General features: G+C 35.8%; 1 protein-coding gene across 4 annotated transcripts in view; it reads right to left on the bottom strand.

Annotated features, from left to right (window-relative positions):
• LOC120424784 (calcium-binding protein E63-1) overlaps positions 1-15,855 on the bottom strand; it is a 173,856-nt gene extending 158,001 nt beyond the window's left edge. The window contains exon 1 of one of the 4 annotated variants that reach the window (XM_039588987.2): positions 15,369-15,855. In XM_039588987.2, the coding sequence (XP_039444921.1) occupies positions 15,369-15,419 (51 nt within the window). In that variant the 5' untranslated portion in view covers positions 15,420-15,855. Of the gene's footprint in view, positions 1-8,685; positions 8,780-15,368 lie in introns of those variants that run through there. The other 3 variants (XM_039588990.2, XM_039588988.2, XM_039588991.2) reach the window with 3 other exon arrangements.
• Between the last annotated feature and the right edge of the window lie 6,332 nt (positions 15,856-22,187).

Raw genomic sequence — 22,187 nt, forward strand, 5'->3', positions numbered from 1 at the left:
AGTACCTTATGGTCATGAGTTCTTATGACATGTTCAAAAAACGTTCTCTATGCAAGTATGACTTGCACTTGCAAAACTAGCTCGAAACACGGACTTTTCTAACGGAAGAGATGTTCAACAAAAGAAAAACGTGCGCTTTTTCCAGCGTTCAAGAGTTCTCGGGGTCGTTCGGAAAACATAGTAAATGAGTTCAACAACCAGTTCGGAAATCTCTTGGCGAACAAATGTGCTACTTGGGGGGTTTATAATGCATTTTAAAACACTTTTTTCATTGAAATGTTGAAACCGTGGCCTGTAATTTAAATTTTTTAACTGTTTAATTTTTTTGGTCATAGTCGAGGGACATAAACTTCAAAAAATATTTGCAAAGGCTTAAATTGATTTTGACGAAATTTTGTTCTGCCGCTGCATGTTGAAAAATTATACTTCGATGCCGGTGTGCTCTTTTGAGCTAAGCTTGCTGGGATTTTCATCTAGATAGAACAAGATAGCACACGGTCATCGAATTATTATTTTTTTAATTTTGAAGAAGGATTTTTTTTTCATTTTTCGTTGTAATTATCCAAAGCAAAATCAGCTAGTTATTTTTTGAATCCGGGAAAGTTCTTTGCTTATACAATCAAATTAAGACTAGATCAGATCAAATTATGCAGGCTTAAAAATATAAAATTTGCTAACAAGTTAAAGCAAAATTTATTATGATTGAGCATTTAATTCTGTGCATTTATCTGAGAAATAAATTAAAAAAAAAAAAACAAAAAACTGCTATCATTATCGGTTTTATGAAATCTGAGAAAATATTCAGCCAACTTAACTCCTGTAATAAATTTTCAATTCAACCTATCTCATATTATATGAACAATAAAACATACAATAACTGTGTTTCTGAATTTTACCATATTAAGGTCTCCAATTGCAATTATAAAATCAAAACTCATATTGAAGCAATAATTAAAAATCAATATCAATTTATCAAAATGCTTGTTGATTTGGGAGGGGCGTCAAATTGATGCTTCGCCAAGGGCGCCGTAGACCCAAGGTACGGCTCTGATTGTATTTTATCCTAATTAAACAGAATTAAGTGTGTGGGTAAGTTTGTGTGCTTGTGCTAAAAGCATATCATACATTACACATTTGTGAATGAAATTGCAACTTCATGCTTTTTTGTAACTTTCAGAAGTGCATTAAAAACAAAATGATTTTTAACCAATGTAAACAAAATAAAATGATCAAAATTTTAAAAAATCGGATTGAGCACTGCACAAATATGCCACCCAAAAATTACTCAGGTAGAAAATTGCACTAATTGCACCGGGACCATTCCCATCCAGGCGTGGTAAAAATAGCTTCTTTTTTGACAAACTGTCATCGGCCGGCATGCAAAGAAGATGGAAAAAACAACGCTGAAAGCTGTCTGTGAAAACAACTTTTCGCGCTTCCACGTGATGACTGTTCAATCAATTTGTTGACAGGAAATCGCATGTTTCTGGCACCTGAATTTGCAGTTGCATCTTTCTTTCTTGCCAAACCAACCAACCAACCAATTACGGAAGCGTCAAATTAGGGGAAATATACCCATTTTAAGCCTAATAAGCAGTCGAGTTTGAATGATGCTAGATAATCTGGAGTGTTCCTTGAAATTTACTAAAACCAAGTACACCAACGAGTAGAGCAACTTTTTGTGAACATTTCTGTTTATTTTCACTTTTATTAAAAGTTATGCTATTCCTTTTACAAGCATTTAAAAAAAATATTTCCCAAATGCATTCTAATCAGTCGAGTGCATTGGGCCACGCCCATTTTCCTATTTTCAGCTTAGTTCTTTTTTTCTTCCAGCGCTCTTTTGGGTCTGCTTAGTGCTGCCAAAATTGATGAAATTTTAAGCAAACACTCACGAAAAGTAGCATTTATAGCGAAAGTTTCCTGGCATCACTGCTGGTTGCTGGTGGTGTTGATGGCCACCCTTTGTTCTTTATTTGCCTTCGCTTCTCGCTCGGTTTTCTTCAGTTTTCGATTGGAATGGGTCGTCAACATTGAAACGTCAAAAGACTTGGCGCGTTTGTTTTTTTGATGGCGCTTGCTAATTATTTACATGTTTCGGGATTATTTTTCAAGTGAGTGACTAACTAATGGGCAAAAGAACATGTTGCCGGTAGTTAGAAGCAGTTTTATAGCTTAAGCGCTTTGAAATCGTTAGCGTAAGTGAAAAGATATTGATGGCGACTTTCGTTAAACAGTTAACCTCTGATCTTGCGTGTGGATGTGTGTGCCACCAAAATGATGAGAAATGGTCTCGCAAAATAGAAATTATGATCAAAAGTGCATTCAATTTGATCTTTTTGACCAGTAAATGGCATAAATTTGCGTGCTTACTTGAGGCGGTGCTGTTGCTGGTAAGTTTATAGCCTAAATAGTATTTTTGGAGCTTTAATCGAGCATCAAACTTTTCATATGACGAAGATAGGTGTTTGATTAAAAAGGGTATATTTCCCCTATTGATTTTTGTATTTGAAACATTCAATGTTTGCAAGGAAGCTGAATTTGACTTTAGATATGACATTAGTCTGACGTTTGTATCACTCTAAGAGACACGTCAAAATTAATTTGAGTTCATTTTAGTTTTCCCTCAAAAAATCTATAAAGTGAAAAATGAAAAATTCAATTCAAAAGTGTTTTTCGAAATTGAATACAGTGGACTCTCTCGTTGTCGATATTGAACGGACCGTCGAAAGCGGGACTGACAATTTATTGACAGCTGGAGCAATATTGATATCGAAAAGATCGACAGCCAGAGAGTCGACTTTATTCGTATTTTCGAAATTTTGAGTACGTCATCAAATCGAGGTTCAATTATACAAAATGCCACATAAATATTCATAAAAATAATCACTTTTAATTACTGTGACCAGGACTATCGAAGACTAGTGAAAGGTGAAACAAGGAATGAATCTATATTTAAACGACTTGTTTCATCTGACGGATTGCATTCTAAACACGGCAAAGGCAAACTGATTTCGGAACGCGGTGGACCCACTTGTTTATGACGGCTGTGTTCCGACAACGAAACGTCCAATTCGTTTAGCTTTAGTGGCCAATAATCTCGACGCCCCCACCGCCTCGCACCACTCGCGACCAGAAAAACCACTTTGCCAGAATAATTGATGTTCTGTTTTGAAAACTGTTGCTTTACGCTTCGTAAACAATCAGGGTGCTGGTTGGGTGGATGGTTGCAAGGCAGCGTGAAAGTATTTATTGTCTGTGTCCAGAAATATAAAAGAAGCGAGACAGTCCGTCAAAAATAGCACGCTGCTAGTAGTACCCTGTAACTATAGTTGGGGTCATAATAGCTTGCCCCAATGGTCAGAGTATTGGAAAAATATCAGATTCTAAAAATTGTAATCTCAATTGTATCAAGAAATAAATGCCCAAAGTCTCAAGTAAAAAAATCCAATAGAAAACCGCAAAAATGAATTACAAATGCAGCACTGTGAGTTCGAATCCAGTTCATTCTTTTGTGGACCACCAATCAGTGAGGCACTCCTCGATATTAGCTCCTGAAAAGTGCTAAAAAGTGCAAAAAATGCCTAACGACAAGAAAAAGGGGCAATCCTCACCAGCAGGATCGGTAAATATGATGAAGTTAAAGAATGCCGAAGCGCTACCTGCAAAGCCATGCAGATTGAGCAAGGACGCTCAAAATTCGTCTGGAAACCAGTTCGCTACCCTCCCTGTGGACGTGAGCGAGAAGGAAGAATTTGAACGACGGGAAAAGTTGCCACCCATTTTTGTGAAAACATCGTCATCGGATTCGGTGCGAAAGTGGCTGACCGGGTTTATCAAATCTGGTGCTTTACGAGCTTCCATTCGCTTGTGTGCTGATGGACTCAAAATTCTGCTACCTACCAGAAAGGATTACAACTACGTTCGGGATTTCCTGAACAACACAAAGATTGAATACTACAGCCATGACGATCCAGGTAAACGCCCCATGAAACAGGTCCTCCGTGGCCTGTACGACATGGATGTGAGTGTGCTGAAAGAAAAGCTCAAAACTCTTAAGTTGAACGTGATCGAAGTCTTCAAGATGACGAGACACAATAAGGGCATCAAGTATTGTGATCAACTGTACCTGGTTCATCTCGAGAAAGGATCGACAACGCCGTCTGAGCATGAAAGTTGCTAGTATTTAAAATTGAGGTGAAAAGTCATCGATTGTGATTGGACACTCAATAATATTTTAACTAAATCCGAAAATCCGAATAAATAAAAATTAAAAAAAACGCCGTCTGAGCTGAAGGCAGTTTGGGCAATTTTCAACATCATCGTGTCTTGGAAACGTTATCTCCAGTGCACCGTGACGTGACGCAATGTTCGAACTGCTTGCAGTTTGGACATGGTGGAAGGAACTGTTTCATCAACAGTCGTTGTGCAACCTGCGGAGATGAACACAAGACTCAAGCTTGCGAAACAATCACATCGAAGCCAAATGCTTCGATTGCGGTGGCGACCATTCGACCAAGAATCGGAGCTGCAAAACGAGCTGAGTTTGTAAAAATTCGGCAGCAAGCGACGACGAGGCACCAACCAAATCGTCGCAAAACACCACCAGCATACACGGACGTGGATTTTCCAGCTTTGGCGTCACCAGGAGCGGGATCTGCTCGAGTGGTTCCAAATCTGCAGCCATTGCCGTTGAATCAGCGGCAAAAAGTTGCAGAGAATACAACACCTCCTAGCTTCAGTCAGCAACAGAGGGAAAACCAACCAGCATCAACGGATGAAGGCAGCAGTGACCTGTTTTCACCACAAGAACTTCTGAACATTTTCATCGAGATGACAACAACACTGCGTGGTTGCAAAACTCGTGCGGAACAAGTAAGAACGCTTGGAGGATTTATCTTAAAATACAGTTCGTAGTTTACTCGTTCTTATGATTATGAATATTTCAATGAATTTACTTTTTTTAGTTTTTAAGTTAGGATTAGTTGTTAAAGTGATTTTGTTTTCTTTCTTTTTTACCTAAATGTATTCGATTCAATGCAAAAATGTAAAACAATTTGAAGTAAATAAATGAATGTGAACAGTTTATAATAAAACGAAAAGTACAACAAAGATGAAGATCATTTAGCCATACCACTTAGCATGTAAAAGAAATGTAATTATTATAAGAAAGTTCAATAAAGACATATTTAATATTAAAAAAATCGATTCCAGTATCTAAAAGGCGTTTTCACAACTAGCAAAATTCAAAGTGAAGGCACCATTATTTGTTACCAAAAATCAACTTTTTGCTGTCATCCCGCAAATTCCTGGTAAAGAACTCTCGAAAATATTATAAAATCCGAAATTTCCCGGGAATTTTTATTTTTATCGAAAATTGAATATTTATTCATAAATTGAGATATGTATAAAAAAGAAGGTAAGTGAGGGTCTCACTTAAATTTTTATTATAGAAGAAAAACACAAAAAAAATGATGGTAATATTCATCAGGAAATGGTGACAGATTCTGACTAGATAGGAATTTAGTACAAGAGAGCACAGAGTCATCGTAATTTTAACATGTTTGATATAAATATAGAAAATTTCAAATTTAAAGGCCACGGGGTTTATGCAGGAGCCCTTGGGCTTATATCAGCATTCATTCGGCTTATTAAGGAAAAATTACGAAATTATTGTGGCATAAACATAAACTGTGATTCGATTATCCGAAGTTTTGATTATAGAGCAATTCCAGCCTAAATCAGGAATTTTTCTGGTACTTTTGTTCCCGACCAGCGATGGAATAATCATCATCAAAAGAAAATCATTGGATGTTCATCAAGAGAAAAAATCCGAAGGGAAATGGCTCTTCTCTCTCGCGCACGAAAGATCGGTAAAAGAAATCTAAAAAAAGCATCATCTTGATTATTCGGCAGAACATCCTTTTCACTACTACACTTGCAAGTGTAACGTCACACGTCGAAATATGACCTGTCACATTTTATAGATGGGCAATGTGTGTAAACAAAATGAAATAAATATTTTTAAGTGGTGCTAACAAGGAAATTTACAAAAAATCATCAGCAGATTGATTTTCTTGGAGAAGTTCGGAAGCGATTTTCTTTTGCGTGATTTGCCTCCTCTCTATTTCGCGGGTTAAGAAAGTTCGCAAGCGAAATTGATTTTTTTGTGATTATTCCATCCCTGTTCCCGACCCTCTCCGATTTCAATGAAACTTGTTAGACATGTTATCCTAGGCCTATAAATGACATTTTTGTGTATATGGAGCCAGTTGCACTCGATAATGACATTTGAGAAGGGCGTAAGAGTTTTCAATATTTTTGTATTTTGTAATTTTAATATTGCTGTATCTCGAAGCCATTGCATCGTATCAAAAAGTGGTCAAAGATAAACTTGTAGGAAATTAGACGAGCTTTTTAAAAAAAATACACTGAAAGAAAAATGCACGCCAATTCTATGAGATTTTTCAATTTTAAGTTTAAAATTTAAATTTTAAGGTGATGTCACGATTTTTTTTCGTTCAAAATTTTTGTGAAAATAGCATAAATGTGACAAAAAGACTCACGAAAAATGCAGGATGGTATGTCTCTCCTTAAAAAAATACAAAAATCATTTACTAAAACTGTTTTTTTGAAAAGTGGTCAAATCGTCATAATTTAAAAAAACCGATAGGCAAACTTATAGGAAATTGGACGAGCTTTCCGGTAAAAATATTTACGAGACTGAAAAATCAAGTCTGTCATATAGAAATTGCCAAAAACCACTAAAAACCTATTTTTTCAACAATTTTATTTTTAAAGCCGCTGTATCTTCACAATGTCCCGCCCATGTGGATCAATCGGACCGCGCACTGGACTCACAATCCAGAGGTCGCCGGTTCGAATCCCGCGGCGGGCGCTCTAAAATTCTTAGTGTAAATATGGGTATTCGGCGCCGTCGCTCCGTGCCATACTTTCATACACTTAGGAGCCCAGGGCGGCGAAGTCCTTGTAGATAAAAAGGAAGACACTAGTGGTTGGTACTAGCAATGGTGGCCGACAGCTATAAAGTCAACTTAGTTTCGTATCTTCACAATGATTGGACATAGGACAGTGGTCAATATGGAGAGTTTTATGTAAAGTTGTCTGGGGAATCGATTCCCACTATCAGTTTTTGAAAATTTTGACGTTTTGACCACCTAAAAAACAGTTTTAGTAAATGATTTTTGTATTTTTTAAGGAGAGACATGCCATCCTGCATTTTTTGTGAGTCTTTTTGTCACATTTTGCTATTTTCACAAACATTTTGAACGAAAAAAATTGTGACATCACCTTACAATTTAAATTTTAAACTTAATATTGAAAAATCTCATAGAATTGGCGTGCATTTTTCTTTCAGTGTATTTTTTTCAAAAAGCTCGTCTAATTTCCTACAAGTTTGTCTTTGACCACTTTTTGATACGATGCAACGGCTTCGAGATACAGCAATATTTAAATTACAAAATACAAAAATATTGAAAACTCTTACGCCCTTCTCAAATGTCATTATCGAGTGCAACTGGCTCCATATACACAAAAATGGCTTTTATAGGCCTAGGATAACATGTCTAAAAAGTTTCATTGAAATCGGAGAGGGTCAGGAACAAACGTACCATAAAAATTCCTGATTTGAGCTGTAATTGCTCTATACGGAGTGAAATTTATCCTAGTTCTTCCTGTATAGTTTATATGACCAACAATAAATAAATAAATTAAATTAATGTACAGTCAGTTAGATAGTTAAGATTTTCGTGTTTTGTACAACACATATTTTTCAAAACTAATTAATTTTTCTTATTTTTTTCACATAAACTTATTATTATAAGGTCCTTTTCAGTACTGGAATCTGGTTAGGATCGAGTCAGCTCTTGTAATTACATTTTTTAAAAGCTAAGAGTAATTATAGAGGATCTTGTGTGTAAAGTTAGTGAGATGATTCAATTGTTTATAACAAACTTATTTCAAATCACCTTGGAAATAAAAATATGCTTGATTTAAAACCTGAAGCACAAAACATTGAAAATTCTAATTTTAAATATGTTGATTAGGAACCATCCATAAACCATGTGGACACATTTTTGAAATCTCAACCCCTCCCCCTCGTGGACACTCGTCCATATAAAAACACTCTATTTGTATGGAGCGTGGACAATCGGCAACTTCGTTTGTTTGTCTGTGATTTTTTGAACATAATTTGGTGAATTTGGGCAGATTTTTAAAATGTTCTATAATACTAAACATCGAAAACTTTCAAAAATTCAAAAGATGTTTAAATCAACCCAAACATGCTAAAAATTTTAAACGCAGGGGAATGCATTTTAAATCAATTTCAGCTGATTGCACTTAAATTTTCCTTGAATTTTTGAAGTTTTTTTTTAAAATATTTTTTTGCCCCCTGATTTTTCGCGCCAATTTTGAAGGGGGGGGGGGGGGGGGGTACCAAAAACTTTAAATAAAATTTGTACCAGCCTAAAATGAAAAAAAAAGTGATCAGAAATGGTTTTTAATCGTGTTTTTTACCGTAGTAAATACAAATTGACATAGGGCTTTAGAACCCTATTTCCCGCGAATCACGAATTTTAAAGTCAAATGTCAACTTTGCGATTGCATTAAGAGAGCATAACGTCGACCAGCTTGATATATTTGACTGCATGATATTTATAGTACCTTGATGTGATTGTAAAATCCACTCATTCGCACCTGTGAACCACTACTCAAACTTTTGATCACTCTCACACACACCCACCCACTTCCTCCCTTCTCCCTCTACCCCAGACACACTATTTCTTTCTTTAGAAATGCTTTCTTTCTCTTTTCTTCCTCCCCACCCGTTGCTGGCGGTGACCAAATTCTTTCACCACAACACAAGATCACCGGTTCGCCGCCGGATTGTTGTTTATTTTTAAACCGTCGCCGCGCCTGTCAACGGTGCTCCTCACCGCCGCGTGACACACACCAACACAAACCTGCGAAAATCGTACACACACACGCGCTTGCACTGTCAAACTGGTGATCTTTCGAATAACCTTTCTCCCACGATCTTTGTTTACTTCCCGTAAGTGCGGAAATCGCAATCGCTAAACGGCGGTTTGACAGCTCGCACCGATTAACGGCTCGTTACGATTTGACGTTTACGCTAGCGTAACGCAATTTGACGTTTTGTCCGAGGCCGATTTGCCCGATTCGCCCTTTGCCGTTGCGGAAAATTGTTTGCAAAGAGAAAAAGATCACACACCGTCGGCGGGACACGGTCCTTGCAATAAAATCTTAATGGCCGTTCGACGGCGACGATCGACAACAGGTTTGACACTAACACACGCACTCAACGACACGTTTGGAGGAGATCCGGAGGCCGGTCGGGAGTCCCTTTGGACAACGCGCGCGCACTTTGGGGACAACGATGGGCGTTGGGGAAAAAACTGAAAAACTAGAGTGTCCGCTGAACTGCCGCGGCGTTGATTGTGGGACGATCAACAGAAATATCCACACTGTGTCACCCGGTTCGGACGGCGGTTTTCGCTCTCAACGGGGGTTCTCACTCGTCGTGGTCGGAGATTTTTCCGAGTAGAAGGGAGGGGGGTCCGGGAAAATGGCACCGTCGACGAGGTGTTTGTCCTACACAAAGTCAGAGGTGGTGGTGGTGGACGGTTTTTGAAGTCGCAGATTACGATCAGACAGAAAGAGAGAGGGGACAACGTCGTGACGATCGTGACATCGCCTGAGGTTAGGTCCGAAGGAGTTGAGGCAAATAACAGCCAGATTGATACTCTGCTAAATGGGGGACAATCTTGATCATGTGATATTTGTGGACAGTGTTTTTTCATTGTAGACAATTAATCCGCTTGATCACCTACTTTTTAGCATGTTCTGCAAGTCATTCATATAAAGATGGTTTCGTCCGAGTTCAGTAAATTTTCGAAACACAGCGATGAAAAACATCTTGTCAGGTTTCATAACGATATACACCGAAGTACAAAAGGTTGACCTAGTGTGAATTATGAACTGCACACATCGTTTGAAGAATATCTAGCTCAATTCATAATTTAAATTGTTGATTAAAATGAGCTTTGATTTTTTAAAGAGGAAAAAAGAAAAAAAAAAAGAAAAATACACGGAGAAAAATGATTTCCAAAATTCTGAACAAACTTTTTTTTTTTTAAATGGAGAATCACCATTATGCGTACCTAGTTGAAAAGCATTTAAAAACTAAAAGTACTAAGTTAATATATTTTCTATGAAGTGCCCTATATTGTTTATTATCAATGGGATTAATTTTACCTTTGAACAATTATCTGAAGATTATGCATTTTTTTTTCGAAAATTATGTTTTGTATTTTTTAATTTGAATGAAACTTTGAGTGTGAACAATTCCATGCCAAATAGGTATTCGGTTGTACACGACCCTCTCCGATATCAATGAAACTTTGTAGACATATTAACCTACACTTCTGGAGCAACACGAGAAAAGGGCGGATAAGCATTTTGACAGTTAAAACTATTTAGCAAATTCTCAAGCTTCAGGAAACTTTTTCACAAAACTCGAAGTGTAAAACAATAGCTGGCCTCCCCAGCTACCTCTCAACACTTCAGGGTTGTTTCAATAGTTATTTGTTGTCTCGGAATTTGCAAAATAGTTGCATCTGTCAAAATGCTTATGCGCCCTTTTCAAATGTTGCTCCAGACTTATAAAAGCTATTTTTGTGTATACGGAGCCAGTTGTACTCTGGAAATAAATTTGGGATGGGGTTTAGTTATTTAAATATTTTTTTGTATTCCGTATTTTACATAGGGACCATCCATAAACCACGTGGACACTTTTTTGGAAATCTCAACCCCCCCCCCCCTTCGTGGACAATTGTCCATACAAAAAAAAACTTTTTTGTATGGAGCGTGGACAATCGCCATACACCCCCCCCCCCCTAAAGTGTCCACGTGGTTTATGGATGGTCCCATATTGCTGTATCTTAAAGCGGTTGCTTTCTAAAAAAAATACACTGGAAGAAAAAAACACGTCACTTCTATGAGATTTTGTGATTGATTTGCTTGAATGTGACCTTCAAGTTGTCACGATTTTTTTCGTGCAATTTTTTTTAAGTTTTTATTAATTTATTTACTTTATTTTGTACATTTTTTTAGGTCCAATCCTTGTGAAAATACAACGGATTCATAAAAAAGTATTAAAAACTGTAACTTTTCAAGGATTTTTTTGAGTGATTGATTGGTGTCTTCGGCAAAGTTGTAAGTAATGATCACAAATATTCAATTTTCCAAAATCCGCATTTTTTAATTTTAGATTTTTTTTTATGTTTTAGTACAACACCCGGATCTTTTTAGCCATCAGAAGTATGGACAAACATTTTGCCGACGAGCTATGATTTTTTTTTAATACTTAAAATTTTTTGGCCTCATTTTATGTTAAAATTGAATTTGTAATCAAAAAGTAGTTTACAATTTTTTTTGATTAAGTGCAGTTAAATTTTGTCCGAAAATTTACGGAATTTTATTTTTTTTAATTTTAAAATAGTGTCCATGGTAGTCCATTTCTAAAAATATGTTTTTTGAGAAGTTCATAAAATTTGTTATAAAATTATCTAAGAGACATTGAAGATTTGACCTCTGGTTGCTGAGAAACAGCGGAATATTATTTTCAAAAAGATCGGACAATTTCACGAATGTTTCATTTTTTAACATTGAAAATCGGACATTAGTTGCTGACATTGGAAATTTTAGGGTTGTTTGGGTAATACTTAAAAAATTTCAATTGTCTTGTTTCTTTTTTTTTTATACGCTGTATCTCAGCAACCAGAGGTCAAATTTTCAATGTTTCTTATAAGAAACATTGAAGTCTATAGACGAAATCGTAGGAAATTTTCTGAACTCTCCGAAAAAAATACATTTAGGAAAGGACACTATTTTAAAAAGTCAAAAAACTGGAATTTATCGGACAAAATTTAACATTTAATGGCAATACTTTGAAAACGGTGCACTAAATCAAAAAAATCGTTTCGATTGCAAAGGAGAATGGGCAAATTTGTATGGGAGCTGGTCCAAGGATGTACACGAACGGGAGAAACTTTATTCGAAAGATCTCGCGGAGACATGAAAAAAAGTCTTATGGACGAACTCTCCAAACCCCGGGGTTCAAAAGTTAGTTACACGTTGTTGAAGTTTGAGTATTTTGGGTTAAAATGTACAAAAAATCGAATTTTTGCTATTTCTAAAACCACTCATAAAATCCTTATTTTATTATGGATTTCGATCATCTTGACTTCATTCGACGCGTATCAGCAAAAACTATAAGTTCTGATATGTTTTAGCATGATTGAAACATGACTTCTCTTGTCTTTATACGTTTGAACCGTTTGTGCAAGAGGCTTACCATAGAAACAAGTCGAAACTTGAAGATTTTGAAAACGGATCCTACCCAGACTGCTTCAGTTAGTATGGAAGGCTACAGTGCATTGTTGTAACAACTTATTGAGATGTTCTGGGTCATCCAAGAACTCCTTGGAGTTAAGACCGGTGGGTCTACCGCCGTAACAAGCAAGAGGTCAGTGATTTTTTACCACTGATTATAACCGCATAGCTTCAGTGAGTATGGTAGACTACTTTGTTAATGTTTTGAAATGTCCTGGGTCATCCTAGGACTCACTGAAGATAAAAGCTGTGGGTCTACTACCGTAACTAGCAAGATGTCGACCGGTATTGCCCACGGATCATACCCGCATAGCTTCAGAGTAGGTTAGACTACTTTGTAAATGACTTGGGCCCATTCTCCTTTTACATAGCAAAATGAGGTCAACAAATTTCAAGCACAAAATTTACTTTTTACAAAAATCACTATTTAAAAAAAATCATAACTTGTTGGCAAAATTTTGGTCTATACTTCTGAATGGCTTTAAAGATGCGGGGTTTTTTTCCCCTGCAACATATAACAAAATCAAAAATAAAAAATGCTAATTTTGGGAAATTGAATTAATGTTTAAAAAAAGTTAATTAAAAAATCACAATTTTTCCGTGTACCTATGTTTTTTAATGAGTCCTCATCAACACCTACAACTTTGCGCATGACACCAAATCAATCAAAACATTCCTTGAAAATTTACAGATTTTCGAATATTTACGTACCATTTTTGTATGAACAGCTTCCAAAATTGTATGGAGACTATTATGGGTGAACCAATGACACGAAATCACTTCTTTGGTCATAGGGAAGGTCCCCTCAAAGTTTGAGCCAGATCAATTTTTTTTAGTAAAATCCATTTCCGGGTTTGCTGGAGAATTGCTCCCTTGCCTTTTTCAAAAATCTTGTTTTCAATAGAATTACAAATTTTTAAGAGAATTGCTGGTACCACTATCAGACCAATGACTTCTCCTTAGCTAAGTGAAATTGGCTTTGTATGTGGAATGTGTGCGTGCACCGTGCACACACAGCATACGGTGGTCGAGTTGATCTTTCGTTGAGACAAATTTAGATTGGTAGCACGTGCTGGTTAGACTATTTTTAATGGTCCACTTCCCCGTTGCAACGCGTTGACCGGCGCGTCTTGTTGACCTACCTTGGCAGATACTTCCGTCTCTCGTTTGAACTCTACCAAATGAAAGCTTTGCTGTTGCATAACAGAACGATTTTTTTAACTAGTGGAAATGTTCAATCTATTGAAATGTTATTTTTAATGTTTCGTCACATCTTGTTTGAAAAATTTGGCATAAAAAATAACTTAAATATAACTTACAAATCATATGCAATTGGTTAAAGCACAAACTTAAGTCTTTAAATAAAGAACAAAAAAATAAACAACAAAAGACTCTTCTTGAAACCAATGAAAACAAATGCACTCCAAAAGATTCTTAACCCGACAGGACAAGGACAGGTGACAAAAGTTAAAAATACACATTGGCAAAACGTATTCACACCACAAAACAACACAGCAAAAGTAACAGAAATTGCACTCAATTTTCCGCCTCTGTGAGCAAGCAAACCGGCGCGGACAAGTGTTTTGCGGCTCTAAATTTAACAAGTTGCAGTTTAGGCCAAAAACAACACTCAAATATGAACGGTCAGCTGAGCGAGGCGTTCTCGGCGAAAGCGGTGTTTGGGTTTCGGTTTCAATTTTTCTTATTACACTTTCTTCGTTGTAAAGAGTTGGTCAGCAAAATTTGCTGTAATAAATCGATATTTATCAAACAAAAATTTGTAAGATTTAGTATTTTCGTTTTTTCGTTTTTTAGTATTTTAGTATTTTAGTATTTTAGTATTTTAGTATTTTAGTATTTTAGTATTTTAGTATTTTAGTATTTTAGTATTTTAGTATTTTAGTATTTTAGTATTTTAGTATTTTAGTATTTTAGTATTTTAGTATTTTAGTATTTAGTATTTTAGTATTTTAGTATTTTAGTATTTTAGTATTTTAGTATTTTAGTATTTTAGTATTTTAGTATTTTAGTATTTTAGTATTTTAGTATTTTAGTATTTTAGTATTTTAGTATTTTAGTATTTTAGTATTTTAGTATTTTAGTATTTTAGTATTTTAGTATTTTAGTATTTTAGTATTTTAGTATTTTAGTATTTTAGTATTTTAGTATTTTAGTATTTTAGTATTTTGGTATTTTAGTTTTTTAGTATTTTAGTATTTTAGTATTTAAGTATTTTAGTATTTTAGTATTTTAGTATTTTAGTATTTTAGTATTTTAGTATTTTAGTATTTTAGTATTTTAGTATTTTAGTATTTTAGTATTTTAGTATTTTAGTATTTTAGTTTTTAAGTTATTTTTGTATTTTTTCACATTTTAATTTAAAAAACAAAAAAATGCAGAAAATATCTATTTTCTGAACACCCACATTAAAATTTTCAAAAAAAAAATAGTATGTACCTTACCTCTTAGTGAGACACTTTTTAGAAGACTAGATTTAAATTTTTATTGCCCAATTTGCAATGGAAAATCATTAGTAAATGTTTCGATCTGTATCAAACAAAAAATTTAGAGCAAAAAAATGGTAAGCACTTGTATATTCTTGAAATTTCAAAAATAGATTTAAAAAAAATGTTAAATTGCTTGAAGTTACTATTTCAAAAGAACATTTTGGTTTGAACTGATCTAAAATAATATTCCAGGGCATTACATATGTTTATCAGATGTTTAATGAGTTCTTTTTAAAAAATACGTTTCTCCCAAGTGAACGTCAAAAACTCTGAAGACAAGTATTTTTTTTTTATATTAAGTGTGAGATGTAAATTTTCCGTTTTCGTTGAGAATCACTCAGACTAGCTTAATGTGGTTGCGATGCGGCATATAGATCTCAAAAATGAACGCGTGCGTATAAATTCAAACCAAAAACTCATAATTACTTCGTTGCTTTCGTTGGGCTTGGCACTGGCCATGTTGACAGCTGTGGACATCGTCGAAACTCAAACTGTGTGTATTTTTTTCTTCACTCTTCCTCTATTTCTGGGGGACTCTATTGCTGGGGGACGTTGCACTTTCAACCTTTCTACTAAATTTTCTCACTACCACCACCGGCCCCGGTTCTTGCTCTCTTGATCACCACAGAAAATTACTCACTTTTTCACCACTTGAGCGATTCGCCGTCAGATTGGACACTAAACTCATTCACTTCTAATATTCTCTTTCATTCATTCAGCAAACCTCTTCAAAACTCTCTTTATCTTGAGAATCTTATCACTGGTGTCACACAAACTCTCACACACACGTTTCACAAATCACAAACCTTTCTCTTTTCGAGTGGACCACTTAGGTTGCACACTTTGAAGCGTTACCGCGATTCAAAATCCACTTTTTGAATTTTCCGCCAAAGTTCGGCCCCCGGGTGCGGAATTGTTCGCGAAGCGCGCGCGGTAGAATGCAAGATAAAACTGGCGCATGCATCAAAATCCGCGCGGGCAAACCAAAAGAGGGTGGTCGGTTGGTTGGTTGTGGTGTCTCCGAATTGACATTTTTTTGGCGCGCGCACAGAAGCAAAAATGTGACCTGCCGACAACGGCGACGACCACGACTGAAGGCACGACACAATCGGGCGGGTTATTGTTTGATTTTTTTTGTTTTAATTCTGTCAGACAGATGATTTGAATAATAATAATTATCCCAATCCTTCAAAACATAAAGTTGTTTGAAGTTAAACAAGAAGTTAGATTTGCAGGAAAAATTAAAAACCTTTTATATTTTGTTCATGAGCTGAAACCAGTATGACTTGTTTCAGGAAACTTGTTTGTTATGAAATAGTAGTTTATGCAACAAGTTGCAAAAAGAGGATTTTTTCAGCACGAGTCGTACATTTATCCAACGAGGTTCACCGAGTTGGATAAATACGACAAGTGCTGAAAAAATCAAGTTTTGCAACGAGTTCCATACAACATTTTTTGCAATTTCGAAAAACACCCATTGAGTGAAATTTTAAGTCGAATTTTCATGTATTTTGTCAATAAATCGTTTAAATCAAAAAAATGTTGAAAAGTGTTACTGTAACAGTCTGAACACCACTGCATTCCCAACATACCCATTCACACTTAATTTCCATTTTTATTACCATGCCCGGACCTCGCACAACAAGACCAGGTTTTGTCTTTCAAAACACAAACCCTGCCTGGCTGTAGAGCCCACACACAGTTAGAACCACTTGGCGCAAGCATAATTGCTGATGCTTGCGTATAGCCTTTTTCGAACCATATTTCGGTTCATCGACAATTGGCCGGGACGCTGACTCCTGCTGAGCCAGCGCAAGGGTTCAACCCAGTACAAGCCAACTCCAGAAGTCTATACTGTAGCACGTAAGTGTCACCACTCAAATTACATGTGATGCAACAAATTTGACTAGTATAAATACCCGAGTTCAAATAAACAAAAATCAGTCTTTTCGGCTGGAACATCAAGGCGACTTGTCTACTTTATTTCGAGCTCCGAGCTGGTTACTGCTCCTCGCAGTCTACCACACCTTGGATAGCTCTTAATGCAAAGAAAGTCCCTGCAGGTTTCCCCGCGGTTCTTACGCCTAGCACTGTCGAACGTTTGAGATATTACATTACCTTTCGAAACAAGTGCTGAAAAGTTCAACTTTTCAGCACCCATTTCAGTGTTGAAAAGTAGAACTTTTCAGCATTTATTTTGAAAAGTGTTGCTATTCGATTCTGTTATTTTTGGTACAGAAAAGTAGGCTATTTCGTCGTTCAAGAATAACAGGAAAAGTAAGTAGTTTCACGACGGAATTGCAAAAAAATAGTTTCACCATTTTTTTTTTTCATTTAAACTTTATTGACACACTCACACTCCACCACACTCTCTCATATTGTTCACAAAGGCAGTTTTAACAGAAATTTCATGATTGTGGATTCATTTAACTCATTGTCCAAACACTTTAATAACAAATTCTTCTCAACAAAAAATACCTGAGATCATTATGTTAAGTTCAAAAAAATCTTCGAATCACAATCAATAAAAAATAAAGTTCGTTTCCAAGGATACTAGATAACACCAGAAAAAAGAAGCTTCTTAATTTTTTTGAACTTTAATGTTTTAAGGTTTACGGCCGTTGCATATATTTTTCAAATGTTTTAATAAAAATCCATCAACATTGACAGTTTAACAATAAGGCTCTGGTATCGATACTACCGTCAGTGGGGGTGACTATGGGTCAAAAAACGATACACCTCTCGTAATTGCTTAATAAAAAAAACAATTTAAATAACATCGAAAAACTTTCAACGTAGATTTGTTCTTAGATAGTTTGCTATCATTTTCCCAAAATATGGTGGATTTTGATGAACACTACCTTTAATGCCAATAGTTTGAAAATTGATCCAATCTCACCCTTTATAGGGGGTGACATTGTGTCAAATAAAACTAAAATGATGCTCAAATACAACGATATGGTAAAAACAAGTCATCCAACAGTGTTTCTTGTTCGAGGGAATCGTATTGACATGCTCAAATGTTTAAAGTAGAGATTTTCAAACATTTTAGTACTTTTTGATGAATTCCAACAAAAAAAATAAAAAGTTGATTTTTTGAGGGGTCGTTTTTGGCCAAAAACGTACCTCAACTTTAGACAGCTGCCAATATAACAGGATTTGTTCTAGGAACGAGATTTTTTCAGCGAAGTCATCTTAAGATGTCCCCTACACAACCCTTTTAACAGAATTTAGTTTTATTAAAAAAAAACCTGAGAAATCGTCTGTGGTGTGCTTTCTTGTGACAACGACCATTTACAGTCATCCCACATATTCGGAACACCCGCAAATTCGGAACACTTTTGTGATAATTTGTCAATAGCAGGCCAAATGCAGCTTTTCTCTCGACCCTACTATTTTTAGGACCTTTATTTGAACATTTTCTTGCTATTTCACTAGTAAAAGTAGGACTTTTTGAACAAAAAACTTCATTTCAATTATTTTATCCCGAGAAGCAAAACTCTGCTTCCAAATTGCCTGTTCCATGATTGTGGGATGTTATTGTGCGCTTAACAAACGCTCCAAGTTTCAACTAATTTGGTAACACCAGTTAAAAGATACAGTAAATTATGTAAACAAAAATCTGAAAAGCACGTGTCACAAGTGTGTTTCGAAAGTAAAATTGTATTACGTGTCACAAGTGTGCACAGAATTTCCATACAAACTAAAATAGACTTAAATCAATAGTTTAACCGACTTAATCAGTATATTTTCAAAAACAAAAGATTGCATTGCCTTCAGAAAATGTGTATCAACATAAATTTGTGACAAACAGGAAAATTTTTCCACATTTTCCAACAACATGTACGACGTGTCACAAGTGTGCACGATCATTTTGATAATAAATTGGTCTATGTCACAAGGGTCACAAGTGTGTATTGCGATATCCGGGAAACGGAAGCGAGTTCCCAAAATCGGGTTAAAGCATCTTGTAGTGTTTGTTAAGTATAGTAAAACGTCATCATTAACTCATTTTCGACCAAAATGTTCTATGTCACAAGATAGCACACAGCAGACGAAATGGTAAAATCCGTAAAAAATCACTTTGACCCAATCTCACCCCCCAGACCCAATGTAACTCAGATGTGGTAAGAGAGCAAAATTGATCATAATTAATCGGTTTTCCAACTTTTGACAGGCGATTTTCCTTTTATTATGTCTCGAATCTGTTGAAAACTGACTGAGAAACATTGATTGGACTAATTTTTATTTTATTTTTTTCTCTAAATTGCAATAAAATAAAAAAAAATACGTAAACATTAATAACAAACAGGCCATGGTTATAACATTTGAATAAAAAAGAGGGTTTTAAAATGCATTTTTGTTTCGGAATCATTTGTTGCATTCGTTCGTTGTACATTAGAATTTCACAAAAAAGTCAAAATATTTGTAAACAAGCTCAAACATGCAAAAAATGGTAATGAACGCATGCAAACCCGAGCATGGGTAAATAACAAGGGAAATGTGTAATAATACCTTTCTCTGGTATCAATACTAAATTTTGGTATTCCTTGCAGAATTTGTCAATGGTTGATACCCCGGTGGTTGGTCACTTTTTCGTTTGACACTTTTTTAGTTTGTACCCCGTTGGTTTGTCAAAGTCAAACTAAAAAGTGACGAACTGTCACTTTTTACACGGTGCTCACACACACTATCAAAACAAACTAAAGCGACCCTGCTAGTTTGACAACAGTTGGCGTCAGACCATCGAGGTTTGAGTGTAAAGTGTTTTATCAAATTCCTCTGAAACTATGGAATTTTTTTTTTAACAATTTTGACAAGATACTTAATTTTGCGCTAAAATGACTTGAAACCCAAAAATGTTAAATCTGATTTTAATTTTTTTTGAAAAACCAACCAAGATTTTGTTTTAAATCGTTGAAATTTCTCTATGTCGGGATAACCAATTACCTTGAAAAACGAGCCAATCAACAGATTATTGAATTTTGGCGAATTTCAATCCAGTTTCATTTTAATAACATTTATTGTTCAACCTTGTTATTTTTGAGAAGCTTCAAAAACTTCATGCACAAGTCGTTCATTCATGACAAATGTATTCGATGTGGTGAAGAATATCACTAAGAACAACATGGAATCATCAGGTGAGTAGATTTGGCTGTTGCATATGGATCATTTCCGTTTTTTCACTAACTGCAACTGCTGCACTTAAAAATGGTATGAAAATACCAAATTTTGGTATTTCTTGTGCAAATACCAGCGACCAAAATGTTCTCTTGGTTGCCCAGTAAAACGAAGTTGACTTTATAGCTGTCGGCCACCATTGCTGCTAGTACCAACCACTAGTGTCTTCTTTTTAACTACAAGGACTTCGCCGCCCTGGGCTCCTAAGTGTTTGAGTACGGCACGGAGCGACGGCGCCGGATACCCATATTTACACTTAGAATTTCTTAGAGCGCCCGCCGCGGGATTCGAACCAGCAACCTCTGGATTGTGGGTCCAGTGCGCGGTCCGATTGATCCACACGGGCGGGACGGGCCCAGATGGTAAAATACCATGAAATCATATCAAAATCATGTATGTAGAAGACCACAGGAATACCAAATTCTGATTTTCCAAGGGCGCCGGAATACCTAAAAATAAAACCTTGGTAATACCAAGTTTTGATATTCAAGCAATGTTCAAAAATCCAGAAGACCTCAACTTGGTATTGAAATGGTTTTATTTTGTGGTATTATTTTACCCTTGGAATAACATGGTTTGGTATTGTTGTGCCCTTCCACATACATTACTTTGGTTTGATTTCATGGTATTTTACCATCTATTACTGGGCAACCAAGGGCACATTTTGGTCCCTGTTATTTACCCCTGCTCGGCAATGCGTTACAAACTGTTTTCAGTTGATTTGACTTCTACTTCCCTTCAAATTTTGAAGTTTTCAGAAAAAAATTGCCCCCTGATTTTTCGAGCCTTTTTAAAAAAATATTTGCAACAGTCTAAATTAAATAATTGTAAAAACAGGAAACAGTGAAACTAAATCTGATTAAATTAATTAAGTCACCCTGTGAGAAGGACAGCGTGCGCCACCGTGTTAAGGACAAATCAGTTCATCCACTTTCGTCTGGTCAGCTAGCGCCCAAGGAAATCGCGAATCAACTATGGCGGAAAGTGAAAACATCACACGACGAGGAAATAAATCTTTCACCAAATGAGAATCCGCTCGGGAATTGGCGACTTTTACTGCCAAAAGCTGTACGAACCTTAACGAGGGTACGGTTCGTTTGTAGTACCGTCATCTCGGGTCGTATCGGGACAGCTGTTTGAGTCATGTTGTTTGTTTTGAAATATTTTAATATTTTTGATAGATTTCGATTAGGAAAGATTTGAACTGTAAAATTTTGCTTTAAAATTGTGTTTCCAATTCGCCCCAGTTGACGGTATGTGAAAAATGTGAGCACCTTTTATAGAAAAGGTCGCTAAATTAAAGATCACTGAATTGAATTTTGCAACTATACTCCTCAGTTCGAATAATTTAGCTGTTTTCCGTATGGGAAATTGATTCGAACATGGGCAAAATAGAATCATAAGTGATGGAAACTTCACAATAGTTTCACTACAAAAGATGATTCAAATAACATCCACTACAAACCAAACAAGTTCTTGTTCCCATCCTAACAACCCAATAGCTGAAAGATGTCTCAGAGATTTTCTCGGTTTTCATGTTACAATGTTTTATAGCCGGTATTTATTTATAAACTGACGACATGTGCCAGCTTCTATGCATACAAAGTTGTTTGAGAATGAAAATTATTTTTATCAGAAATCAAGAGAGAGAAAGAGAGAAATGGTAACCCGGGGTAACCTATTCTAAAATTATGGTGGACTCTCAGATTGCGTCGCGCAGAACGATCAAACCTCGGCGTCGCTGGCTGTTTGTTTACAAACTTTTGACCGAGTTTCAAAGAACCACTGAAAAGTCGAGTGAAATGGATTGACCCGCTTTTTTCAAAAATTGCGCAGCCGTGGTCGGTCAACAACCGGTCGTAAAGTTTATTCAAATACAAAGTTGCTAAACTATAAAGTGTTATTTTCAACGTGTATAAATTTAAAAGTAAGCGATTTCATTTTCATAACTGATTGTGTTTTTTTTTTTTCGAAAAATATCTGTTATTTGTTTTGTTATTATGCCAATTTATCAGGGTTTCTCAACAACAAATCAATGCTCTCCTGATCTAAGGCGCTAGGATT

Source organism: Culex pipiens, chromosome 3 (assembly GCF_016801865.2).
Source record: "Culex pipiens pallens isolate TS chromosome 3, TS_CPP_V2, whole genome shotgun sequence".
Classification (NCBI taxonomy): domain Eukaryota; kingdom Metazoa; phylum Arthropoda; class Insecta; order Diptera; family Culicidae; genus Culex; species Culex pipiens.